This window comes from Nanorana parkeri, unplaced genomic scaffold (assembly GCF_000935625.1).
Source record: "Nanorana parkeri isolate BGI_ZX_2015 unplaced genomic scaffold, ASM93562v1 scaffold1199, whole genome shotgun sequence".
Taxonomy (NCBI): domain Eukaryota; kingdom Metazoa; phylum Chordata; class Amphibia; order Anura; family Dicroglossidae; genus Nanorana; species Nanorana parkeri.
Genome location: NW_017307467.1, coordinates 257,768 through 281,952, shown reverse-complemented (window position 1 = coordinate 281,952; position 24,185 = coordinate 257,768). Strand labels below are relative to the sequence as shown.

The 24,185-nt window shown below is 42.2% G+C and overlaps 1 protein-coding gene across 1 annotated transcript in view; it reads left to right on the top strand.

Moving 5' to 3' along the window:
• Positions 1-1,158: 1,158 nt before the first annotated feature.
• Positions 1,159-24,185, top strand: part of SPHKAP (SPHK1 interactor, AKAP domain containing) — a 107,939-nt gene continuing 84,912 nt past the window's right edge. Inside the window, exons 1-2 of the mRNA XM_018568500.1 lie at positions 1,159-1,273; positions 12,561-12,668. Of these exons, the coding sequence (XP_018424002.1) occupies positions 1,166-1,273; positions 12,561-12,668 (216 nt within the window). The 5' untranslated portion in view covers positions 1,159-1,165. The remainder of the gene's footprint in view (positions 1,274-12,560; positions 12,669-24,185) is intronic.

Below are 24,185 nucleotides of genomic sequence, written 5' to 3'. Positions count from 1 at the left end.
TTAAGCTGGAGCTTGAACTTTTTTTAATTTTTTCATAGTTATGCCATGTTAATGGGAACATGTAACAAATATAAAGTAGGTGTTATCCCAATTTGGCTGCAAAAGTGGAAATACACTTTAAACAGCTTATTCCTTATACTGCGGTCCCCATTAATGAATGTGAAAATTGCAATCAAATCCCCTCTTGAGCACCTCTTCTCTAAGGAGAACAAGTTTAATTTCTGAAGGCGCTCTTCATTACTTCCTTCCATCCCCTTTATTAATTGTGTTGCCCTTCTCTGAACTCTCTCAAGTTTGAGGACATCTTTCCTGAGGATTGGTGACCATGATCATGAGCGATGTCTCCATGTAGTGACCCGCTTTGGGCTATGACTAACAGAACTTCTGAAAGTGAAACTAAACTCAGGAGTTAAATCTTAAAAATTAATTCAAGTACCTTAACAAAAATGTTTCTTATCTGTGTATCACTCGGCTGTAGATCCTAAAATCATCTCTGTACTTGTGCTGGCTACTTTTGCTCCCCATGATCCCTGTGTGTGTTGTAAAGAAGTCATCGCTCCAAGCTCGCTCCTGTGATGGACTACAATCTCAACACAAATTAGTAAACTAAACGTGAGACTGTAGTCCATCACTGGAGCGAGCTTGGAGCGGTGGCTGCTTTACAGCACAGACAGGGACCAAAGGGAACAAAAGATGATGATTTGAGGATCTACAGCCGAGTGATAAGCAAATAAAATACATTTTTGTTAATCGTTAAGGTACTTGAATGCATTTTTAAGATGTAACGCCTGAGTTTCGCGTCACTTTAAGGTTAGAATAAACGGTGAGAAAGAAAAATTGAGATAGACTTCTTAATGAATATATTAAAGGATTAGGTATCTTTATTTGTGAACAAATGTGCTTATAGAAGTTCTAGATTTCTTTTTTTAGTTTAGACTGGAGTTGTGCTTTAAGAGCAGTCTCACACCTACTATCCAGAATTTACAAAAGGCAGATGTTGGCTTATTAAAGTGCATATACCAAGTAATGAGAAAGTAATTTGTGCTTGTTTTCAGTGACCAGCTGTTTCTGGGAATGATTTTTGTATTTTCATATTCTGCACAGCTGGAGAATGTCACACATGTTAATTTAAACTTTTTTTGTCTTTGATTCCAGCAGCTGTGATATGGCAACCTTGTATGGACCCTTCGACAAGTATGGCAGCAGTGGAGGCAGCAGTATGAATGACACTTCCACAAGTAACCTGGGCAGCTCAATCACTGTATGCAAAAAGGTAGATCTCAAATATGAGGTTAAACCATTTTTATTTACATATGGTAGCTGTCAATGATGAATTAATGAAGATCTTAAAGTATGTTTGAACGCAAGAACAAAAATGTAATATGATGCAGCTTACCAGGGCTTGTTGTGGGTACATTTATGCATTGTCCCTCCATTTTCACCTGGTGATCCTGCCAGCAACATACTTCTTGTCCTAGAGTGACATTCACTCACCGTACTGTATCTATGGAGCAGCAGTATTGTCACCCTAGTATAGGACAACAGAACAGTGTTCAGTAATCGCCACAGATGAATGGTATCATTTATACCTGATGAAAGTGCAGCACAGGCCGAGTGCACTTGAATTTATCAGCGTAAAAAATGTATGGCAGAATTAACAGGTGTTTTTGCGTTATCAAACAGAAATAACAAAATGCCTTCAATGGTATATTTAAAAGTCCACAAGGGAGCAAATAAAAGGAGTTAATTGTTTACATACACTTTAAGAGCCTATTGAAACCTCTTTATGTGTGTTACGTAGGTTTGACTGAGCCCTTAGGCTACATTCACATGGGGACTTAAAGTGACATTAAACCCTCAGATTTTTTAACATAAACCAATACTGTAATGTGTGCCTTACTGTAATCCATGGTAGTTTCCCTTCTCTTTGCTGCTCTTCCTTTTAAATCCTCATATCTTCTCATGCTTGGGGAGAACTTCCCTTTTCAGCTCAGGGCCTCTTCCTGTAGTGCTGGCTCAGGTTACAAGCTTATAGAAACGTATACACAGACACCGTGTATCCATTTCTGAGACAAGGCAGTCTGCTGCAAAACAGAAGTTCTGCCCAGCATGAGAAGAGATACAGATTTAAAAGGAAGAGCAGCAAAGAGAAGGGAAACAACCATAGATTACAGTAAGGTGCACATTACAGTATTGTTTTATGTTAAAAAATCTGAGGGTTTAATGTCACTTTAAGGCTGCAGCTGGATATTCATGTGGCAGGAACCTACGGATTCTGTCTGTCTCCAGGGAAAATCATCTATACTGAACTCCAAGTAATCGTTTAATGTACGATTACATGTGGACAGCCACTGACAGATAAGGCCGCTGTCAGCATGTATATAGACCCAATTGGGATTCCTGCCACAAGAATCCATAGGTTCTTACTGCAGGAATCCCCCAGCCACAGCCTTAAAGTGACATTAAAGTCAAAAAATGTTTTCCCTCCCCCCAATGTTAATGTTAGCACTTACCTTAAATGATGTCTCTTAATCCGATCTTCCTCTTCTTTCCTGATGTTGTCATGTGTCCCTCCAGCGGAGCAGCGGCTCTCAGATCCATCGCTGACTCCTCTGTCCTTGCTGGCACTTCCGATCCCGCGGTATCTGCATGCGACTGCGCATGCCCATAGCCTTTCCTTGCGTCTTAGGTCGTCTCCCGGCCAAAAATCCGAACTGCACATGCGCCCGCCCGAGCAGTTTCGGTTTCTCGGGTGGGAGCACGCGGCGAAAACGGGGTAAGTTTAAACCGCTTTTAAAGCGGGTTTAAAAAAAAAATACTTTTTGCCTATATCTACTGCTTGCTAGTGGAGGGTTTAGAAACCCTTTAAGCTCCATCTAAATGGGGCCTTATACATGCACTTCAAGACTTTCGATGGCAACGTCATAAGCTGGCAGCGGACCCCAGACTCAGCGGCTATTGACTCTGTTAAGTTGTGTAAAACCAACAGTCGGCTTTATACTGCAAGCGATTCTGGCAGCTGAGCTCCCATTTCATCGCTTCCAGGTTCCAGGGAAGCGTGCTCCCCGCCAAACACCCCCCGCTTTAGTTCCCGAGCTCAGCTGCCACCTCCTGCGGACCTGGGACCGGCATCGCAGGTGTCGGTCGGTAGAGGGGAGAGAGACCAGCAAACATCAGTTCGCCAATCTCCTCCCCACTAAATGGAGCTAGAAGCAATGCTGATTGTGTCAGAGAAGTAAAACATTTTTTTTTTTTAAAGGTAAAATAAAATAAATGTAAAATTTGTTAAAAAATGTAACGTCTCCGGCCCATGCAAACCCGTGCAGAGAAATGTAAACATGCGTCAGGGGCACCTATATGCAAAAACGACGAATGCGCTACAGGATGGGTATCGCCGCATGCACCAGAGTGACAGCAATCATTTTAAGGCCAATATTCATAGTTAACTCTAACTAAACTCCTGGGTGTCTTCTGGCATTGTCAGGGGTGCCTTCAAATTTTTGCTAAAGGGGGACTTCTGATGTGAAAGCGAGGGAAAGTCCACATTGCCTTTTTCTTTTCTATGCCTATCTTAAAACCCTTTTTGGAGTTTTTTTTTACATTTTACACTGGGGTTTACATTTTAGACTGGGGTGCTTTGAGAATTTCCATACATTTAAAAGGTGCCATGGCTGAAAAAAGGTTGAGAAATGCTGGCCTGGAGCATGACCCATGAGTTTGAAATTTTCATTAGCCTGTCCTTTTAAAAATGTGTACAAATCTATGTTAGTACTACATTAGAGCCAAAAAAATTACAATCCCTCTATGCAAAAATATCTTATTGTTTACTTAAAGGAGAACTATGGGGGTTAGGGTTTTCCCCCATAGTTCTACGAAGGGTAACGGGAGGACACAAACTAGCGTACTCCCATTACCCAAAGCTCAGTATACCGTGAGCTACAGCTCGCGGTATACTGAGATGCCGCAGCTGAAACGCATTGCGACAATTATGTCTGGATCCGCCCAGCTGCGTGAGTGACAGCTGGCTCTGCCTATCTAGAGGCAGAGCCAGCTGTACCCGTCCTCTCCCATGTCTGTTCCACCAGTCAGCGCTGGAGGATCGGACAGGGGAGGGGAGAATCCAGTCACTCCCCTGTCACGGCTCTCTGCAGTGACAGGATCAAGAAGTGAGCGAGCGCCGGTATGTGTTCGCTCACTTCCCGATCTACTGAGCCAGTTTCATTGTCACAGGTCAGCTCAGATAATGAGGCTGAGTGAAAAGCACTCACCTCCTAATTCCCCTTTAATAACATTATTATAACTAACACAACTGCTCTGTACATTGTATGCTATGAAATCTCCAGATTACAGGTTACCCTCTAAACCTTTAGCGTGGTTCTGATGACTCACTCGCCTACAGGGCCGGTGCAAGGATTTTTGCCTACATGGGCGAATCTGCATTTTTACATATAGAGTATACACTGCAGACAATAGATTTACAATTATCCTCTGCTAACATGAATGGGTTAAATGATAGTACAACTACATGTTATGGACATATTATGTACTATGGATCATTTAATCCATTCATATTAGCAGAGGATAATTGTACATCTATTGTCTTCAGTGTATATTCTACAGTATATGTAGAACATATAGAGTACACACTGCAGACAATGGATGTACAATTATCACCTGCTAATAATCATTATTTCTTAATAGGGACCCCCCTTGCCCTCACTTACTGCTCGATGAAGGTGCCTCACGATGTACCTCGCTGGTGAGGTTGTAGTCAGCGCTGTGCTGGAGAGCAGCAACGAGTCAGCGCTAGTCCGGTGGGAGGAGCTCCAGGTGGGGTCCTAACTTAGCTGGCCCGCGCGTGTCGGGGTCCTCTGGCAGTCGCCGGCCAGCTAAATTAGGACCCCACCTGGAGCTCCTCCCACTGGACTAGCGCTGACTCGTTGCTGCTCTCCCGCACCGAAGGTAAGTGAAGAAAAAAAAAACATAGCGCAAGCATCGGGACATTTTGACAAGTACTTGTCAAAATGACCTGTTTTTTCCACCCTCACCCCTTCAGCGCCCTCAGGCGGCCGCTTGACTTGCCTTGCAGTAGCACCGGGCCTGCTCGCCTCCATACTCGATGTTCTACCCCAGAATGTGCAGACGCAGCCCACTGATATACAGTCTGCCCTCTCTGACATACAGTCTGCACTGCTCATTTCACAAAACTAATCTGCACTGTGAATTCTCAATGCCTTCTGTGAGCTTCCACTCTTCAACAATCCATCCACAGCTTGTTTTCATTTTAATAACCTATAATTAGGCTGGATAATTCAATTAGCCAAGGTTTCATGTCTGAGTATATAGAGATCTGATTTGGAATGGAAGACTTGGTTATTTATCTAATATATACATGTGCCATGGAGTCGTCTCTCACCAATTAACCCTTTGGATTATAGATCATCACCTTGTTAGTGGTGCTGGTTCTTTCATTTCCTGCTATGTTATCAGATATATCACTTGATTAAGCCTGATCTATGAGCCACTCAGCTCCTACTGTGCCCCACCCCCACCCCAGCTTTTCCAATCCCTGTTCCCTTGCACTAGAGGGCTCTGGCCCTTTTCAATTTCGATTCTGTTCTCTAATGATTATATATTTCCATTTGAGTGGTTGCGGATGAAAGTAAACCTTTTACAAACCTGGATAATTCCAGGGTAGAATATGAAGATATTAGCAGTTTACCCTCAATAACAGCTGTATCTTAAAATAATAAGTAGCTATAGGGATATAGGCAACTAAAATGATCTTTTTACAGAATGCTGGCTTTTTACACCCAGGTAACCTTTTATTTGCCAACAGCAATTGTGGATGCACAATATACGTAACCAACCTCTTTGGGGTGATTTATAAATCATCTCCCCAGTCGCACGCTGGGCAATGCCATTTACACAGCTGCCCCACCACTAGATGGAGCTGAGGAACATAGGAAATTGCTGCGTTCCTTGGCTTTATCTAGTTGTAGGAATGACATGCGAACAGCATTTGTCCAGCCTAAGGCTGGGCAGATGATTTAAAAATGATCCCATAGTGTTGTCTATACTATTCATTAAGCAGATGTAGTTAACAGTAGTTAGTCACATTCAACTGGACTTGTTCTATAAGGTTGAAGATGTTTTGCAGCTTATTCAAGCCGCTTCTTCAGTTCAAATGAGTGTCATTATGGTATAATTATTAATAGTCACATTCAACTGGCTTTGTTCTGTAATGCTAAGTACATTTTACAGAATACCCACAATATATCTTCAATTCTAATAAGTATGAGGAACAAAACCCAGCATTTATAGCCACACAGGTAACTCAGGGATTCCTTGCACATAGGGATGTAAGTAAAATTAGAACTTTCCATAAATGTTCACACCTCCCATCCTGTTATTGGACAATAAACATTCCACGCTGATTAGATTTATGTGACTGAGTTACATATGTGGCTGTAATTACTGGGGTATGCTCCTCACACTCATTGGAACTGAAGAAGCAAGCTGGATAAGCTGTGAAATGTTGTCTACATTACAGAACAAATCCAGTTGAATGTGACTAATTAATAATGACCTGCATACATGAGATCCTTAAAAGACAGACTGGTATGCATTTTAAATGCATCTTTTAACACACTTTACCCTCGCCCCCCCCAAAAAAAATATCGAAACACACAAAATTATGAGGTATTGTTTTTTTTTTTTGGCCAATATATGTAAGCGTGTCAGATACACCAATGGTCCTCATGTCTGATAAGTCCTATACTAACAATCACACTACAATCTCAATACAAATTAGTAAACTAAACGTGAGATTGTAGTCCATCACAGGTAAAAAAAAAAGTAGCCACCTTCCAGAAGGAAGGACAGCTGAGTGATACACAAATAAGCTAAATTTTTGTTAATAGGGTATTTGAATGCATTTTTTAGATTTAACTTTTAGTTTAGAGTCAATTTAAAGTTGTGTTTTTAATATTTTTCATTCACAAAACCTGATAAAATTGTTCCCTGACTATCCTATTAATCCACACATGAAACACAGACAGAGGAGGGAATAGGCAGGGGTGGGATCACAACTATACATTTCCTAAATCTCAATACGCCATTAGCTTTTCACTTTTTTAGAATTATGGAGTGTCTGGTAATGGCTGGATTAGTATATAAAAATTGCAGATATGGACAAAACAGGACAGGAGCGCAACTACCAAAAAATGACGTAGATAGGTTTGTATAATAAAGATTGTTAATGGATCTTTGTGTGTGAAAACTAAGTATATATGACAATGTTTGTAGTAGACAAAGGGACTTACGGTTCGAGGCTCCCCCGTGGTCTGTGTGGCGCCCTCCTTTAACCGGTCCAGGGTCGCAAAGGTGTCCCCGGTCGTTCGACGGGCTGATCAGTTGAGGGTGCGCATCCGTATGGCCGCCCACGATCTCGGCTGGCCGGGCCGAGCCGCGTCGGTCAGAAACGGAGAAAAAATGGGGAGGAACTACACGCGGCTAGGGCACGCCGTGCGTCGTGTGTCAGTATCGGTAGCAGTATGGGTGGTAGAGGTCTCAGGTGGTCGGGTGTCTCCAGTGGCTACGCGTTTCGAGGAATAACCTCTTTTTCAAGCCTCAAAGATACTGGAGATCACTGGAGATTTGACTATTTTTAAATGAAACAAGGGGGAGCCATGTGGTTTCGTTGAGCCCGGTGATAGGCCGCCACTCACATGGGGGGGAGTGGATTAGCAGTCTGGGTCCGCCTTGGTTGCAACCTGTCAGTGCTCGAGCTGCTGTGGATATATGACCTTTAGCGACACTTAATTTTTGATTGGGGCTAACGTTTGATTGGAGGGGATCTAATCTATATATCGTATATGCCGCCAGTTCTCGGGGGGCTCAAAGGGATAGTTGACCATCACTGTTTAATAAAATATTTATGTGTGTGTTTAAAATATGTTTGTGGGAAACTTTAATTAGTGTTAAAAGAATTAAGAACTAATACGTACGGTGGTGGACTGCTCCTGGGTGAGTGGAGTCCAAATGCGAGTCCATGTGTGTTATCACATGAACACGTATGGATGTACAAATATAGACACACCTCCATAAGTGCATGCACCCATAAATCGCAAATAAAAAATATATACCGTATATATATATATGTATATATATGCAAATGAATATAAATATATATAAAAAACTAAAATACATGCGCACATAATGAATATGCAAAAAAATTGTATTGTAGTAAAACTCATTACAAAACGAATATTCTAAAAAACTATTATATCTTAATGACGCCCTGTAGGTGTGTATTGGAGAGTACCTCTATTCGCTAAAGAGTCTACAATAAGGGGGTGACTTTGACATCAACTGCAGGACATTAAGAGACATGACAACAGGGTAACAGGAGTGTAAGAATATCGCCTGCGTGTGTATGTGTTATCTCTTATCCGAGTCCCTGGAACTGGAACACAAACTACAGGATAAATCCAGACTCTCCCGGGGAGGGGAAGGAAAGAAGTATTAAAGGACTGATGTGTTGTGTGTAGCATTAAATCCTGTTGGTGTGTTGGGATGTTAGTCTACAAGATGGTGTGGATATCTAATTCTTCATTAAGCCCTGTGGGTGTCAGGGTATTCAATTTGTAGATCCAGAAATACATCGACCATTTCCTACAACCGATAGTCCTTTCATTACCATCCTACATCAAAGATTCCAGCCATCTCATTAACATTCTGTCCACATACACCTGGGATCCCACATACAGCTGAGTTTCTCTTGATGTAAGCTCCCTATACACCTCCATTCCCCACAAAGTGGGCCTCAATGCCCTGGAATTTTTTCTAGGTCAATCTTCGATGAATTTCAACCAGGTCCAGTTCCTTCTGGACAGCACAAAATTCATGCTAACGCACAATTACTTTTCCTTTTTGGGTAAATTCTACCTCCAGACCCAGGGAACAGCCATGCGGGCCAACTACGCCCCAAGCTATGCCAATTTGACGATGGGACACTGGGAAGCTCTGCACATCTGGGCCAACAACCCCCACGCCAATAAACTCATCTTTTATCGCAGATACATCGATGACATTGTGATAATCTGGGATGGCCCACCAGAGAGTGTAGTGGACTTCGTGTCACACTGCAATAATACCACGTTTGGTCTGACATTCACCCATGAAGTCAACGAAACGAGACTAATTTTCCTGGATTTAGAACTCCATTCGGTAGGACATAACATCGTCACAAGTAACCATGTGAAACCCACCGGTGGTAACTCATACCTGCATTATAACAGTTGCCACCACCCCCGTTGGAAGGATAACATCCCGAAGAGTCAGTTCTGCCGGTTGAGAAGGAACTGCACACTAAACACCGACTACATCACTTCCAGTCAACTTCTTTTCAAAAAATTCAGGGATAAGGACTATCCAGAAGATCTCATCACAAATGCATACTCTAAATATCTGGATCGGACATCAACACCGGATGTAGAGAGGGACGCTGACACTATAACCAACAACAATAACGACATTAGATTCATCACCACCTTCAATAATAGTTTTAAAGCAATTCAGAAAATAATCAACAAACACTGGCACATCCTACAGAAAGACCCCAAATTAGGCCCCAATTTACCTCCTAAACCCTCAATTAATTTCAGAAGAGCCCAGAGCGTGAAGTCGGGCCGAGTCGAGCATTTCAGGCACCCAATACCACCACAAAAAGCTTCCTTTTTGACTATAGGGTAGGTACTTTTCAGTGTAAAAAGCCCAGGTGCCTCACATGTCAATTCATACAACATGGACAAACAAGTTTTTCAGATCACCTCAAAAAAACCTATCGGATAAACCAATTCATCACCTGTTCCCATGACCATGTGGTGTATGGGCTCACTTGCCCCTGTGGGTTGTTATATGTAGGGAGGACCATACGCCCGCTGCGGGCAAGAATAGGTGATCACAGAAGGCTCATAGAAAGGGGCGATATTGAGCACAGTGTCCCAAGACACTTCACCAAGCACCATTTCAAAAGAATCCAGGACCTCAGGGTATTTGCCATTGAGCAGATACCCACACATCTATCACCATCCGAAAGATTTCATCGCCTGTGCCACAGAGAGACTTTCTGGATCTACAAATTGAATACCCTGACACCCACAGGGCTTAATGAAGAATTAGACATCCACACCATCTTGTAGACTAACATCCCAACACACCAACAGGATTTCATGCTACACACAACACATCAGTCCTTTAATACTTCTTTCCTTCCCCCCCCCCTCCCCGGGAGAGTCTGGATTTATCCTGGAGTTTGTGTTCCAGTTCCAGGGACTCGGATAAGAGTTAACACATACACACTCAGGCGATATTCTAACACTCCTGTTACCCTGTTGGCATGTCTCTTAATGTCCTGCAGTTGATGTCAAAGTCACCCCCTTATTGTAGACTCTTTAGCGAATAGAGGTACTCTCCAATACACACCTACAGGGCGTCATTAAGATATAATAGTTTTTTAGAATATTCGTTTTGTAATGAGTTTTACTACAATACAATTTTTTTGCATATTCATTATGTGCGCATGTATTTTAGTTTTTTATATATATTTATATTCATTTGCATATATATACATATATATATATACGGTATATATTTTTTATTTGCGATTTATGGGTGCATGCACTTATGGAGGTGTGTCTATATTTGTACATCCATACGTGTTCATGTGATAACACACATGGACTCGCATTTGGACTCCACTCACCCAGGGGCAGTCCACCACCGTACGTATTAGCTCTCAATTCTTTTAACACTAATTAAAGTTTCCCACAAACATATTTTAAACACACACATAAATATTTTATTAAATAGTGATGGTCAACTATCCCTCTGAGCCCCCCGAGAACTGGCGGTATATACGATATATAGATTAGATCCCCTCCAATCAAACGTTAGCCCCAATCAAAAATGAAGTGTCACTAAAGGTCATATATCCACAGCAGCTCGAGCACTGACAGGTCGCAACCAAGGCGGACCCAGACTGATAATCTACTCCTTCCCCATGTGAGTGGCGGCCTATCACCGGGCTCAACGAAACCACACGCCTCCCCCTTGTTTCATTTAAAAATAGTCAAATCTCCTGTGATCTCCAGTATCTTTGAGGCTTGAAAAAGAGGTTATTCCTCGAAACGCGTAGCCACTGGAGACACCCGACCACCTGAGACCTCTACCACCCATACTGCTACCGATACTGACACACGACGCACGGCGTGCCCTAGCCGCGTGTGGTTCTTCCCCATTTTTTCTCCGTTTCTGATCGACGCGGCTCGGCCCGGCCAGCCAACGATCTGTTGGCGGCCATACGGATGCGCACCCCCAACTGATCAGCCCGTCGAACCACCGGGGACACCTTTGCGACCCTGGACCAGTTAAAGGAGGGCGCCACACAGACCACGGGGGAGCCTCGAACCGCTAGTCCCTTTGTCTACTACAAACATTGTCATATATACTTAGTTTTCACACACAAAGATCCATTAACAATCTTTATTATACAAACCTATCTACGTCATTTTTTGGTAGTTGCGCTCCTGTCCTGTTTTGTCCATATCTGCAATTTTGAATAGACAGGGTCCTCTCCCTGTATTGAGGAGCTTTGCACACCCTTACACAATAACCACCTAATTGTATTGTGCCCACAGGAGTGCGCTTTATCCTTTTTTGTATTTTCCTGGATTAGTATATAGATGATTTATACTTGATAAACAAGTATGCAGCCAGTAAAAGTTGGAACCCATGGCCCATGACCCTTTTCCGGATCTGTGGTTCATTAAATAACAAAGGAAGGTTATTCATTTAAGCCTTGGAGCTTTTATCTTTAAGGACAAGTCCCATATTTCTGTTTTAACAAGTTCACCATAAAGAAGAATTCTCTTTAAACCTTTTTTGTAGCTAAAACGGCTTATCAACCCCAGAGCTCTAGTGGCAGTCTTGCAGCAATAGCATTTGCCGGAAGGGCTAATGGGTATGTATAGTATGTATGTGACAAAGTAATTGTTACTAATAAATTGAAATAGTGCAGCACTCTCTATAGTACATATAATATCAATGAATGAAACAGTGTAATGCTTTAAACCACACACTAATTTAATATAAATATTCTCTTACTCGAACATATATTTATACCAATACACAAAAAAGTGCAAATCATCAAGAGTCCTAAATATCCACCTGTAAAAAAGAACCCAATACTAATGATAGCATCCTTCTTCCTTTTCTAAATCTTCTGAGGTGCTCACGTGATACAAGAACCTAGCCAATTTTGATAATGTAATAACTATAAACTCACCTTTGGTATTAGACCTTCAAATTATAAAAACTAATTTCTGTGTATACGGTAACATATCCCATTACTGCTGGGATATGTTACAGTATGCTGTATTCCAAGGAGTATCTCATCCCCTGAGTTCTTTTGTTTGTTGTAAACATATTGTTTTGTCCATGTATTAGGCTTTACTACACACACTCGAATTAAAGTTTTTTTCCATGTTCATTCACAGGTCATTTGTCCAAGCCGACCTGCAGATTCCTTAGAATACTGGCTTCAAAATTCCAAGAACCTGAGTAGGATTGGCCTTGTGGACAGACTGGACTTTAATTGTGCATCTGTAAGTAAGGAATATTGGGACAGTTATTAGAAGGAAAATGTTATGACTGCGTGATGGTGATATAGGCGATGAGGCTTTGTATATCTGTAGGTTTACTATGAATAATGCACTGATCTGTTTCTTGTCCATTTATAGACTGTACATTTAAAAAATGGCAATATTTAGGTCATTATTCTCTACTTCCAGTAGCCAGTAATCTCTAGGCAAAGATTAATTTAATCTCATTACTCTTAGAGACTGGAAACACGACACAAGTAATCAGTGTTAGAAGTGTGGAATTTACATTAGTAATGGCTTTTAGCTGTAACTGAAAGATATGGCTTTATAAATAAGGGAAGATTGTTTTCTAAATGAGAACAAAGGATAAAGACATAGCTAACCATCATTTAGTAGTCTTACCACCTTTACAAAACTGAAATAATGTCTATATTTGACTAAATAAACTCTCGAAACACAACAAAGTACAGAAATACAGTCTAGGACTGCTCATCCCCAAGGGCTTCTGGAGTTGCATCTTCAACAAATGACAGCAGCAGGAAGCTAAATTCTACTCTCAGGTGGTGTCTTTGAAATGTGTCAGCAGTGAATTCAGCAGATGTAGAAATTCTATCCAACAAGTTTCCAAGTCCTCCAACCCACCAATTAACAACAGCAGAGAGCTGAATTCTGCTGTGAGGTGGTGTCCTTGAAATGTGTCATTACTGGTTTTAATAGAGGTGTAGATTCTACCCAGTTGGTTTCTCAATCTTCCAACCTACCATTTCACACCAGCAGGGAGCTGAATTCTGCTCTGAGGCAATGTCCTTGAAATATGCCAGTACTGACGGTACAAGAGGTTCTACCTATTGGGTTTACCAGTTTTTCTGGGGAAGTTTTCCTTTTCCTTTTTAACATGGAGTGGAAAGAATTCTGCACTCGCCCCTGCAGCTAATTGGCAGGAGTGTTCTACTTGGGGTGAAGTCCATTATTCACTCCACCAGGCTATTACTGACTTTACCTGATGCATTGGTGACCTGGTGAAAAGTGAATTACAAGACTACTTACTAGTTTATTACTGACAGTGTGCTGCAGCTCCCCCGTAGAAGAAGTCAATGCATAAAAAAAGACACTTTGTACAAAATGATTTTAAGTAATACTCATAAAAGGAAATAAATAATATTAGCCACAGAAGGAAATGCAGACATTGGAAATTATAGTGTCCATTTACATTGGTGGTCAGGGGAGAAAAGCCCCTTATATCAGTGTTAAGTAATCACCGTCTGACATAGGTGGTCAGTATAGTGCCCGCTTTTACTGATAGTCAGTAGGAAGAATTTCCCTTACATTGGTGGTCAGTATTTTGCCCATTTACGTTAATTGTCACTATAGTACATTGTTTGTCATTAGAAAAGTGTTCCCTTACATTGGTGGTGGGTGTATTATGCTTTTACATTAATGATCTAAGGCAGGGGCACCCATAATTTTTCATCGGGAGATCTACTTAGCTCAATTAGATCTACCAATGAAAAAACACCATTATTTAGAAAACAAGCACATTAAAATTGCTACTGGGACTACTGTCTCTCTCTTGGACGGTTCACACCACAAAGTCTGCGTTCCAGAGCGTTCGCTCTCTGGAACGCAAGCCGGCCGCATGCGTTCAGGGGCGGGAGGGTGTGTGGCGCTACATTGAAGTCAATGGCACTGCAGCCATGTCCCTTGCCCGCCGTCCCTGCAAGCACTATTTTTGCAGATCACACTGGACCAGAACGCAAACACTAATGTGCCTGCGTCCCAGGTGCAGGTGATCGCAAGGGTGGGTGGGGGGCGTGACTGCGGTGCCATTGACTTCAATGCACCGCCACGCCCCCTCCCTCCCCTGAACGCAGGGAGCCGGTGTTTTCCATCAAAGTTTGTGACTAGGTTGGAATGTGTGACCAGTCACATGGTCACACATTTTAACGTAATCCCGCCCATTTTTTCGGCGGTGGAATGTGTGAACGCCAATAGGTAAAGAATTCCAATGCTTTGTCAGCTGTTCCAGGGCAGATCGGCATTGCAGATCGCAGGTGCAGGAGAACCGATCTACCCTGGAACAGCTGATTGGTCCTGAAATGTAATTTCTATCTGAATTTGTGGAATGTGAGATCACACTCACAAAGTCGGATAGAAGTGACATTTGAAGACCGATCAGCTGTTCCAGGGCAGATCGGTTCTCCTGCACATGTAATGTGCGATATTGATCTGTCCTGGAACAGCTGGCAAAGCATTGGAATGCTTGACCTATTGGCGGTCACACATTCCGCCGCCGAAAAACTGGGCGGGATTACGTTAAAATGTGTGACCACGTGACCGGTCACACATTCCAACGTAGTCACAAACTTTGATAGAACACCGGCCGGCTTGCGTTCCAGAGGCCTAACGCTCTGGAACGCAGACTTTGTGGTGTGAACCGGCCCTCTCTCTTGGCTGTCTCTTCTCTCTCTCTCCTAGCTCTCTACTGTCTCTCTTCTCTCTCTGCTGTCTCTCTTCTCTCTGCTGTCTCTCCTCTCTGCTCTCCTCTGGCTGTCATTTCTTACCTGCACTCCAGCAGCTTTCTAGGTCTCCTCTCAGGTGCAGTGCCCTGTCCTTCCGCGGGGCTCGTGTAGCCGAATGTGCAGACTGGGAGAGGTGCCCTGCCCCTTCCTGCCTGCAGCGTCTGACGGATTCAGCCACACGAGCACTGCAGGACAGGACACAAGACACAGGTGAGTGAGACGATCGCAAACTACCAGTGTTCGCTTTGTGATCGACTGGTAGATCGTGATCGACCTAATGGGCACCCCTGACCTAAGGGAATAATGCCCTGTTACATAAATAGTCAGTGAAAAGAATTCCCCTTGCGTTGGTGGTAAAATGTCTCCTTCCTAATAGCAAAAATGATCATTGGTGTCAGTAGTACCTTACCTAAATCTTACCATAGGTGAGAGATGAAATTGGTTATTTCTAACTATTCACGGAACCCTAATTTCACACAGAATCCTGGTTGAGAAAGGCTGCCCTAAGCTAAAATTGTACAATGTGGTTTTGTGCTACCTTCATTTTTAGAGATGCTGAATATTTTTCCATCTATGTGATGTATTATTGGAATGCTTTCCTCTGAATTCTGTAATTACCTTCTCAGCATTACTTAGTAACAGTGTCACATGTCATCCTACTTTGTCAAAGGAATAATAGTTCTATAAGAAATTACTAATTAGTAAAAAAAAAATCTGTGGGCTCAGAGCGCTAAGAAGCAAATTGTATCAAAACCCATCATGAGTGAATGCAATTTAAAAAAACACCATGATTTTACCAGCAGCTTGCAGACACGCGGTGCAGCCCATACAATGGGCTGTACCCTCGGTCTCTGATTAGCAGCCCTGTCATACTTACAGAACAACCCACATTAATCAAAATACCTGACATTTGGCAAACTTGGTGGAGGTAATATTTAAGCTCTAAGGAACCACTGTGCATCCCATGTGTGTTTATAAACCTAGTTATTTTATTATAATAGGGGCGATTAAAGCACTGAAAAACAAGGTCTGCTCATGTGGCAGTCCCCCCACCCACTAATAACAAAACGCTGGAGGAAAGCAGTAAAAAAGAACATTGAAAGTAAAACATAAAGAATTCTTACGGTACTTTCTGGTTTCCATTGGGCTTTCCTAGGCAAGGGTGATGTCACAGCTTCCCATGGGATACTGGGAAGGTAGAGGATCCCAAATCTTCCAGGGCACTGTCTTCTTGTCTTCTTGAGAAATTTGGGATTCTAAGCTTTCCTAAGATCTCACTGTGAGGCCCAGTGACATCAATGACAGGAAGCATCCGGGAGCCCGAGAGTAAGGTTTCGCTTTTTTTCTACTGCTCTCCTCGTTTTTTGCAGTCAATGTGTGTGTGTGTGTGTGTGTGTGTTTGGGGGGGGGGGTTAAAACTTAAGAGGACCTCGGGGGACATTTATCAAGCTAATTGATACATTCTTAAGTTTTAAACTCCCCCCTGGGTGGAGCCAGCGGTCATCTCACGGCTGGCTTCGGCCACTTGCAGAGACAGATTAGCGTCCCTGGTTACCAGGTAACCAGGGACGCTGCTCTGTCATTACTCTCTGCAACAAATTTGCAAAATCAGGGACAGATTTACCACTGGAGATGAGACAAATTTTCACGCTCAACAGATGCACATTTAAGCAGTTGTCAGGGTCAGGTTTTATTCAGTTGGTATGCTGCTAGAGCAGGAGACAGGGCAATGTATGACTCATGCTGTAACCTTGTAGTACATCTGTCACACAATCTATCTGAATGCCCTTTTGGCATTGTCTTGCTGTGTGACAGAATTGATAAATATCCCCCCTTGAGTTTCAGTGCAAGGTCCACTTTAATAGTATTGATACCTCCAACCCTGACCATCAGGCCCAACAACTCACAAAGATGAAAAAAGAAGCTTTAAAATACTTATCTTTAGTGCAGATACCACTGCTCTGAGCTGCCATGGTATCTATTGGTGTAGCCAAGTTCGATCCCAATACCAGTATGTGGTCAAGTGATCAAAACTTACTTAACCACTGTAGTACAAGCCTATGTATACCTCTTCATTGCCAGGCCATTTTTTCAGTTTTCAGTGCTATGATATTTTGACTGCTTTCTTTTAGTGATATTTTAATACCCACCGTGTTTTTTGTTTTTTTTAAACTATATAATAGAAGAAAATACCAAAAGTGTGGTAAAAAAAATTTGATGTATCACATTTCTTGAATTTCTAAACTGCCTTCAAAATTGTATAGTTTTTTTGGGATGAGAAAGAGGGACACCATCTAGCACTATGTATTTAGGCAATGGACACACCCCTGCCATGCCCCTAGTTATGCAGACCATAAAGAATTTATATGGCAAATGTATTGATTTTAAAAAAAGCAAACACGATAATTATGGGATAAGATAAATGTTTTAGTAAATCATAACTCTTTTGACAGATAAATAGAGTTTCTTCATATCAGTTCTTAGATATCTGTACATCAGAGATAAAAGAGGGACAACTGAGGAAGAAAGAGGGACAGAGGAACTTGGTTCCAAATGAGGGACAGTTTGGTATGAGCAGGGCAGAAATTCAGTGCAGTGAACACAGTAACCACTGGGTGGCAGCATAACAATAAAAGACATAGGGGTCTATTCACAAAACTGCCATAGGCAGCCGAATGAATAACCGACCCGAAGTGAAGTGAGCCGAACGCTGTTTGGCTATTCACTTCAGGCTTGTACGGCTGATTCTCATAGACGCCGAGCGGCATTCGGGTCAGCTATTCTGCTTGGTGCCTCTGTGGTACCGAGCAGAATAGAAAAACAGTTTTAAAAAAGTATAAAATTATTGGGCGGAGCTAGCGGTGACAGCTAGCTCCGCCCAAATGTTTTCTATTGGCCCCGGACTAGCTGTCAAATCTATGAGAGCTTGCTGGAGCCGGCGGTGGTATCAAAGCTGAGTTCTGCTGAGTTCTCATGGTACTGACAGATCAGCGTCCCCTGGTTACCAAGTTCTCATGGTACTGACAGATCAGCGTCCCCTGGTTACCAAGTAACCAGGGGTCGCTGAACTGTCAGTACCATGAGAACTCAGCAGAGTCAGCTTTCATATCACCCTTGGCTCTGCTAAGCTCTCATTGTAATGCAGGGGGGAGAGAGCACCCCCCTGAAATGATATCAGATAGCAGAGGAAGCAATAGCCTCTTTGCTATCTGCAAGTATCTTTTTTAGTATTCTGACAGCTGCTGCCGTCAGAATAAAATAAAATAAAAACCAGCATAGGAATGCATAGTTAGAATCCTATTGGCTATTTCACTTTGCAATATCCAATAGCAAGCTGGCTACTGCACCTGCCCTCTGCTGCTGTCAATCACTAGAGGGGACCTGAAGTTCTCCATCAGGTCCCCTCTAGTGATTGACAGCAGCAGAGGGTGGGTGCAATAGCTAGTTTGCTATTGGCTATTGCAAAGTGAAATAGCCAATAGGATTGTAGCTATGCATTCCTATGCTGGCTTTTTTTTTCTGACTGACGGCGCCGGTGACTCCGATGTCAGAAGAAAAAAAACAACAGAGCAGGTAAAGGTTTACTCTGCTCGATTGAGCAGAGTAAACCTTTCCGGGAGAAAGTGTTTCTCTCCCGGGTGGCTGGGAGCCGCTATCTAATAGTGGGAGACTCCCAGAACGTCTGGGAGAGTAATGATAGTGCAGCGTCCCTGGTTACCTGGTAACCAGGGACGCTAATCTGTCTCTGCAAGTGGCCGAATCCAGCCATGAGATGACCGCTGGCTCCGCCCAGCTGTCAGTAGCAGGCTGTCGGCCAGCCAATGGCCGGCAGTTCAGCCAGCTTCGGCTTTCACCTCGGCTCAGTCAAGCCGAGGCATGTGCCTTCAGCACGACTGAGCCGCTTGGCCAACTTCTGGAGCTGTACGGGCTACAGTGAATAGCCCGTACAGCAGCTCTTCGGTTCTACTGAACCAAAGGGGTCCTGGAGCCGAAGCTAGCCGAAGGATCAGCCGAAGCTACGGCTAGATCCTTCGGCAGCTTTGTGAATAGACCCCATAGCAAGTAAACACAAATGCAAGTACAGTGCGTTACCTAGAAATAATAAATGGAAAATGTTCATCCCACTATGCTAGGTTAGCAGCATGACGTATGGGCTACTGTGTGACCACAACCTATGTTGGCTATTTAAAAATATTCCTGGAGCATAACACAGACTGAAAATATTTCTAAGGAATTCTCAGTATCAGTAAAGGCAAAACATCTCATGCAACAATCTGCTGTGTTTTTTTTTAAATTCTTTACAAGCTGTTCTAAAATTGGTCAGAGAAAGCTCAATATGAGTTGCCTGCGGATGAAGTGACAGCCAAGATTGCTGAGCACCTGACAAGCACTTTCTGCTATCAGTACTTTAAAGCCGCATTGTGTGTTGGATAGGACATAGTGCACCACTGGAGGGACAGGAACAGATTGATGAGGAAGTGGGCACACTGGCAGCTTGCCGTTAGCCCCATGGGCGGTTAAGCTGACTCTGCCACAAACAGATAATGAAAGATATTCACTGGGCTGGGGATTTATTTCTTCCGTCTCACTTTCAGTGATAATCCTTCTCTTGTATCACCAGGGGATTGTGTAGCCAAGGAGAACTCAAATATATTTTTGTACTCGGTGTATTAGTGAGTAGTCTAGAGGATGTGCAGTAAAGTATATTCTGACTCCGATCGTTGTGATAGCGAAATATATCCCTTGCTGAGACCTCTATGCCTGGCCTGTATAAGCAGATATACTCACTGCAGACAATCCTCGTCAGATAGCTGAACTCGTCAATACCGATTCATTCAAAAGAGGTGTTTATTCTTTACATCAGGTTACAACAGATGATAGGAACAGCAGTTGAACGGTTATAGTATTGTGCGGTCAGAAAATGATGCCTTTCCTCCGTACTGTGCAGATTACCTGTGTGTCCTTGTTACATGTGGCTTTCCACTGTGCCCATGACACAGGAAGTACTGCACACAGGAAGAAGGGTGGGGCTACACTAGGGGGAAATACATCGTCACATGAGGAATAATTACAGAAACATGTTTGTTACAACAAAAGGCCACTAGATGGCAGCATAGGATAACACATGGATTTAGCTATGAGAAAATAGTTAGGCAAATCACACTATATAAATTCTAACCTATATAACAATGCTAATCTTAACTGAGGCTATGCATCTCATATTCTATGCCCCTGTTGGGGCGGCACAAAGTATGTCATCAAGTTTGATCAGAAAAAATAAAATTGATAAAAAATCTTACAAGAAATATTCATTGTTTTTTTTTAGAGTTGAAGGAAATTCTATACCAAGGTGTTTTCAAACAGTGCATAACTGACAAGGCAACTGTATGTATATATATCTATGTGTGTATATATATCTATATATCTATATAGATATATAGATATATATACTGTATATTGTAACCAAAATAATTTCATATCAAATTATATGAGAAAACCCACCAGGGTATAATTTATATGGTTCTCTGCCTCCCTGGCATCCCTCTAGGCTGCTCATCTACTACTCAACTCCCCCACATGCTTACCTCTTCTCCCTGGTGGTATTAGCAATTAAGGAATAATGGAAAATTAAAAATGCTGGATGCCTTTTTAAGTCACATAAAACATGTTAAAGCTGAGATTATGAATAAACAAATATTGGCTAAATATAAGAGTCATGTGTATTTGAACTTAAGTCTTGGTGAGCTTTGTGTATTGCTTCCAGATCTGTGCAGTAATCCAGGGTAAAACTTTGTGCAGGAGCTTACTGTAATAAAGGCAGGTTACTGCTACTTTCTCTCCTTGTGCAGGGTGACTGGTCTTGTACCCGCCCCTCCTGTAGTTTTCTGCATACAGCCTGTAGTGGGAGGGGCCTGCTCTGCTCTCTGTACAGGCTTTGTACAGCACAGTAATGATGTACCATCTATTTTTACAAAGTAATAAGTGGGTTTGCAAAGGTATTTGATTCACACAAAGTGTATTTATATCCTTTGTGGCTATTGAGAAATATATTTAAATATAAGTTTTTATGTCTGCAGCTCATCGTTAATGTAGCTAGTGCTTTCAGAGTTTAAACAGTTACTTTTGTAAGATAGTCTCATAGATGTAATTGTCAGTACATAACAATGAAATCTTTTCCTTTAATGTGTAGTAAATATTTGGCTGCAGCGGCTCAACTACACCTAGTGATATATATATATTACCTAGACTGTACGGCTAAGAGCAAAAGAGGGAGGAGCCTAGTGGGCTGGAACAGGATTGGATAATAACTCTATGGCTAGGTGGTCACTGATATCTTTTGTATGGTATACTTCAGTTGAATGTTGTATATGGACTGCTGTGCCTAGCATCCACATACAGCACATGTGTCAAACTCAAGGCCCAGGGGCCGAATCCGGCCCTCCAGGCCATTTCCTAGACTTCTGCTTTCAGATCTAGGTATTAAGTTATTACTAAAACCAGTCATAATTGAATGCAGAGGCAATTATGATAAAGAGTACCGTATTTTTCCGTCTATAGGACTCCCCCCACTTTTCTTACCCAAAATTCAGAAATCAATATTTTCCATGCTTTTTTGCTTAACTGATTACATCCAGTTTAAATTTGCAGAGTAAGACAGCCGCTTCCTGGTATTGGTATTTACCAGTATTTTTTTTGTTTTCTGACATTTTTATGGGCTCCCTGTTGCATCTGGGCACTGGCTACACGCTCTCCGCAGCATCAGCTGACGTCGGATACATAAGGCTCATGATTGGAGGAAACCTGTTAGCTTGTCTCTGCAATCGGAAGTTTCACTCGTGAGGCTAGTTTGCAGAGGTATCGGCAGTTTCGCAACCGCGGTTCTCTTCTCTGCCCCCCGTGTATAAGACGCCCCTCCATTTTTAGGTAAATATTTTTAAGAAAAAGTATAGTTTTATACATGGAAAAATACAGTAGATACATTTATTTAGTCTTACAGGTCCTTTGAAGGCAACCATAATGTTGATGTGGCCGACAATTAAATTGAGTTTGACACCCCTGACATAAAGCATATGGGTCCAGTGGACTGAGCTCCTGGGAGCAGGGAAGTCTGCATGCATTCCACCTGTCTATGAACTTTAAATTGTATCTTTTAGACAAAAAATATTTTCTTTTAGTTTGGAGGCAATGATTAAAACCCCGTCATATTTTGTCCATTTGAGGGAATTTCCCCATACAACAGGAAGTGAGATCAAATCTCTCCCAAATTCTCTCTTTCACAATTGGCACTGAAACAGGTGTCCCCACTGGAAGATTCCACATCATCTCCTGTGAAAGTGACAACTGTAATATTTTGTATTTCTCATAGTCTCTGTTCATTCAGCTAAAAATGTTGGTATCACTACGGTCTGCCTAACATTACACTGTAGTTCATGGATTTTTCTGGATGTCCTCTTTATTAAATTTTTAAAGTACAATTTATAAAATGCGTTGAATATTTTTCTGCCAGTATTTGCCAGTGGTAAGGCTTTGTAAAATGCATCATAGATGGTAGATTTGTTTTTTTTTATCCCCTGCATAATTTCCAGACAGTCTTGTAAATTGAATTCTGTCGTGTGTCCTTTGCATTGCAAGTTTTCACCAAAACATTTTCATATCAAATTTTAAGCATGCCCATAATTCATAATATTGAGTCCTGCATTTATTTTCCAAATAGAAAAAGAGGTGATGTTTAGACATTCGATTCGTTTCGTTCCGAATCGAAATTAGAACGAATTTTCGGAAATTCGGACATTCGGATGTATCCCAATTCCGAATTACAGATATAACGAATGCAAACGAATCCGAATTTCCATTTCCGAAATTCGGTAGCGGTAGTTCGAACGTTCGTTTCGTATTCTGTTCTTATTCGTGTCGTTCGTTGGAGCAAAGTGACATTAGAGAAGGAGAAAAATATTTTTTCCCCCTCAAATGTCACTTTGCTGCAAACAAACGAACGAAACGAATAAGAAACGAATAAGAACAGAAAACGAAACGAACGTTCGAACTACCGCTACCGAATTTCGTCCGAATCCGAATTCAGAATCCGAATTGACTTTCACACCCGAATCCCGAAAAACGAAATAACACAAATCCGAATTTAAAACGAAACGAAACTAAACAAATTTGTTGGCAGTGCACATGTCTAGTGATGTTGCACTTTAAGGATATTTTTGGGGAACAAGAAAGGAGACTAGTTAGTGCCGTATTATAGTCCAGTTAGAGCCTTTTTTTAAGTGTCATCTCCCCTCATCCTTTTAAAACTTAGGATTTTTTTTTTTTTTTACTTACCTGGTCCAGGGGCATTGGAAAGACTCTTCTTAGCCCAGTGACATCATCATCACAAGAGATGCAGCACTCTTCTGGTTACCGCTGGGAGGAGGCATTAAAGAGGGCACCTTTAATTGTCACACGTGCCAATCTTCTTCCCAGGCAAAGTGACAGCACAATGCTGTCAATCACAATGTTTGGGGAGGAGAGTGACGCTGAGAACTCTTCTCCTCTGGCTTTGCAACACTTAACGGTATAGTCCGCCTTTTAAAAAATAAATAAGCAAATGCACACTTTTTCATAAAAAAAAAGTTTTTTTTAATGTAATATTTGTATGCATTGGAGACAGTAAAGTATTGATCAGTGGATTGCAGGTGCAATGCTCTGGCTCCTGCAGACTGTTCCATCCATTCCTGTCCGTACTGAGGTATGAACATTTAGTAACATGGATGGGAGAAAGAATAAATGGACTGTAAGTGTGGTGACGTCACGTCATTTGTATTCCATTAAGAACTGCTACAGGTCCATCTGCTGAAGTTGCTGGTGGGACTTATAGTTTCTACATTCACAGTTCCTGCCCAAGGATCTGCGAATAGATGACGAGGCTGTGTAGGTGGAGCCATGCCAGACTTGGAAAATAACACCAGCCTGCGGGGGAGAAGAACCCAATGATTCAGGTAAGGGGGGGGGGGCG